Source organism: Vombatus ursinus, unplaced genomic scaffold (assembly GCF_900497805.2).
Source record: "Vombatus ursinus unplaced genomic scaffold, bare-nosed wombat genome assembly UNPS02015106.1, whole genome shotgun sequence".
NCBI classification, from domain to species: Eukaryota; Metazoa; Chordata; class Mammalia; order Diprotodontia; family Vombatidae; genus Vombatus; species Vombatus ursinus.
This window is the reverse complement of record NW_020954884.1, coordinates 1,778,988-1,781,901: the sequence shown is the minus strand read 5'-3', so window position 1 is coordinate 1,781,901 and position 2,914 is coordinate 1,778,988. Positions and strand designations below refer to the sequence as shown.

The window sequence follows — 2,914 nt, the reverse complement described above, 5'->3', positions numbered from 1 at the left end:
TTGAGCTCTTCCAGGGCCTGAGACTGATTCATATTCTTCTTGGAGGCTTTGGATGTAGGAGTTTCGGCTTTATTGTCTTCTTCTGGTTGTATGTTTTGATCTTCTTTGTCACCACAGTAAGATAATATAGTCTGACTCTTTTTTCGCTGCTTACTCATGATCCCCGGTCAATTACTTGAGTTTTAAACTCTTTGTTAAGGTAAAAGTCTGCTTCCAATGTGGAGAATGTACTGTCCCAAACTTTGGGGGTTTGTACAGCTGTTTTTGGAGATACTTCTAGGGACCTGAAAATTTGCAGTTCTTCCAAGGTGTTATGATAAGGGGGAAGGCGTTTCCTTTCCACCACCACAACAAGCTTCACCACACCAGCATTCCTCCTCGCCCTAGGACTGCCCCTCAGAACTGTGACCCAGATCCAAGTACCGGTAAAGCAAGAGATTCCTGCCTCAGCACTGGCAAAGAGATCCTTGCAATCCCCCTCTGATCAGCCACTTGATTACCCCTCAGTCTGTGGGCTGGAAGCTCAGGAAACAGCTGAGGCCCCGGGGGTGGCTGAGACCTAGCTCCTTCTCTCACTGCAGTCACAGACTTTTCCCACTGATCTTCTAAGTTGTCTTTGGCATTCGTGGGTTGAGAAGTCTGGAAACCGCCACAGCTGCCCTTGATTCAGTCCTCTGAGGCCTGCTCCAGAGTCACTGTGGCCTGCGCGCCCACACCAAACTGCACTTCTCTCCTTGTCTGGCGCGTTATACCTTTCCGATCAACCATCCAGGCTGTCTTTGGCTGGAAATTTGTTTCACTCTGTCTTTTTGTGGGTTCTGCTGCTTTAGAATTTGTTTAGAGCCATTTTTATAGGTATTTGGAGGGGTTTGGGGGAAAGCTCAAGCAAGTCACTGCTTTCCCTCAGCTGTCTTTTGACATAGCTTTCTTAAAATGAATTTCCTGGAGTTAGGAGCTAAGCATAGATCTGTAAGCTTAGATCTGTCTTCATTAGTACAGTTTTCATCATTACTTGAAGAATTCAGTAATTTTATCAGTGTAACAACTTTTTCCACATCTTCAGATAATTTTTCCATGCCTTGGTAGACAGTTTTCTTCAGTGTCTTTGGGCAAAAAACTCATGATTTGGTAGCCAGTCTTTGGTCATGTCTCTGTATGCCTGCCAACATAATAGCTAGCAGTTGAGAAGCATATTTCCAATGGAGCAGACTTTTGAGCTATCTAATCTCAGAAATAACTCTATGGGAAAACAAGCCAGAGGTATATGGTGTGGTGATTTTTTTTTTGCCCCTTCAGTGTGATCTGACTAAGATATTACTTACTGTGTGTTTCAGGTTGGCAGAGCAGTACAAAGAACAGAGCTGGATGACTATGGCTGACATTGAGAAGGAGCTCAGGGAGATGGAGGCACAGTATGAAAAGGAGTTTGGAGATGGATCTGATGAAGAAGAAATGGATGAGCAGGAGACAAAAGAGGGACAGGATGGTAAACCTGTTTTTTGGTATCCCTATGTGATAAGCAGTTTTAAAAGCAAAGCACACCTTTTAAAGATTTATATCCGATCTTCTCTCTCAAAACAAAAAGAGCCTGCAGATTGAGTTAGCTGAGCAAAACCGTCTTTAGACCGAGATCTGAACTGCCCCTTTATTTTGCCAGCCTATTTAGGCTCAAAAAGAGCCTTATGAAAACACGTGTGATTGGTAGGTTCCAGTGTAGCTCATTACATATAATGCATTCATAGGCATAGGGAATGGACCTCAGATTTCACTGGCAAAGGGCATTGCCAAGTGAGCAAACTCCCTCTACCAGTACAAGCTGGCACCCTCTTTGCAGCTGAGAGTTGGAGAGAGTTACCTGGAGTGCTGAAAGTTGGAGAAATCTCCTTGGCGTCATGAAGCCGATATGTTACAGAGGTGAAACTTGTACCCACATCTTCCTTGCTTCAAGGAGGGTGCTGTGCTCGCTGCACCACTCTGCCTCTCAATTTATGCATTCATACTGTAGATTAAATAATGTGCCACAGAAGATAACCATTGTATAGAGGTAAAATGTAATGTCATGTTGTTAGTCTATGAGTTATATGTAGGTTCTGTCACAGAGTTACAGAATTTTAGAGACAGAAGGATCATCTAGTCCAACTCTAGAGGACCAAAGAGCTTAAAATGCCTTACCCGGGGCCACACAAAGAGATAGCTAATGGCAGATCTAGAACTAGAGTTCAGGCCTTCTAACTCCCAGGCAATGGGGAGAGCGCTAAGCTTGGAGTCTGGAAGACCTGAGTTAAAATCCAGTCTCGATGCTTCCTAGCTGTGTGACCCTGGGCAAGTCACAACCTCTGTCTGCCTCAATTTCCTCAACTATAAAATAGGGACAATACTAGCATCCATCTCACAGAGTGGTTGTTGTGAGGATCAAATAAGATAATATTTATAAAGCCCTTAGCACAGTGCCTGGCACATAATAGGAGCTATATAAATGCTTATTCCTTGTCCCTTTCCCTTCTCAGGCTAGTGTTCTTCCCACTTTATTTCATTGCTGGTTGTCATAGAGCAGTTTCTCTTTGAGCCAGTGTTTCAAAGGAATTTTCCCTTTAGGGTGTCACAAGAGTATGAACAGATGCACTGTACATTATATAGTCATCAAAGAGATGGCTTAAGCATTAGCAGTTATTACCAAAGAAACTTAGTCATGCTGCCTCTAGACTATTCTAAGAGGAATTAATTTGAACAGTCATAGGTTCTATTAAAATATCTATCTTTACAAGTATATGCTTGCTAATCAAATTCCCTCAAAGGGATAGTATTGCATATTCTTATTTATCCAGGGTGGCTGGAAGAAAGGATTTCTGTTTAAGGAAATCCAGTGAGGTTGTGTGTGTGTGTGTGTGTGTGTGTGTGTGTGTGTGTGTGTGTG

At 43.1% G+C, this 2,914-nt stretch overlaps 1 protein-coding gene across 1 annotated transcript in view; it reads left to right on the top strand.

Annotated features, from left to right (window-relative positions):
- Positions 1 to 2,914, top strand: part of DNAJC21 (DnaJ heat shock protein family (Hsp40) member C21) — a 32,832-nt gene that overhangs the window by 11,528 nt on the left and 18,390 nt on the right. Inside the window, exon 6 of the mRNA XM_027846262.1 lies at positions 1,335 to 1,486. Coding sequence (XP_027702063.1) covers positions 1,335 to 1,486 — 152 coding nt within the window. The remainder of the gene's footprint in view (positions 1 to 1,334; positions 1,487 to 2,914) is intronic.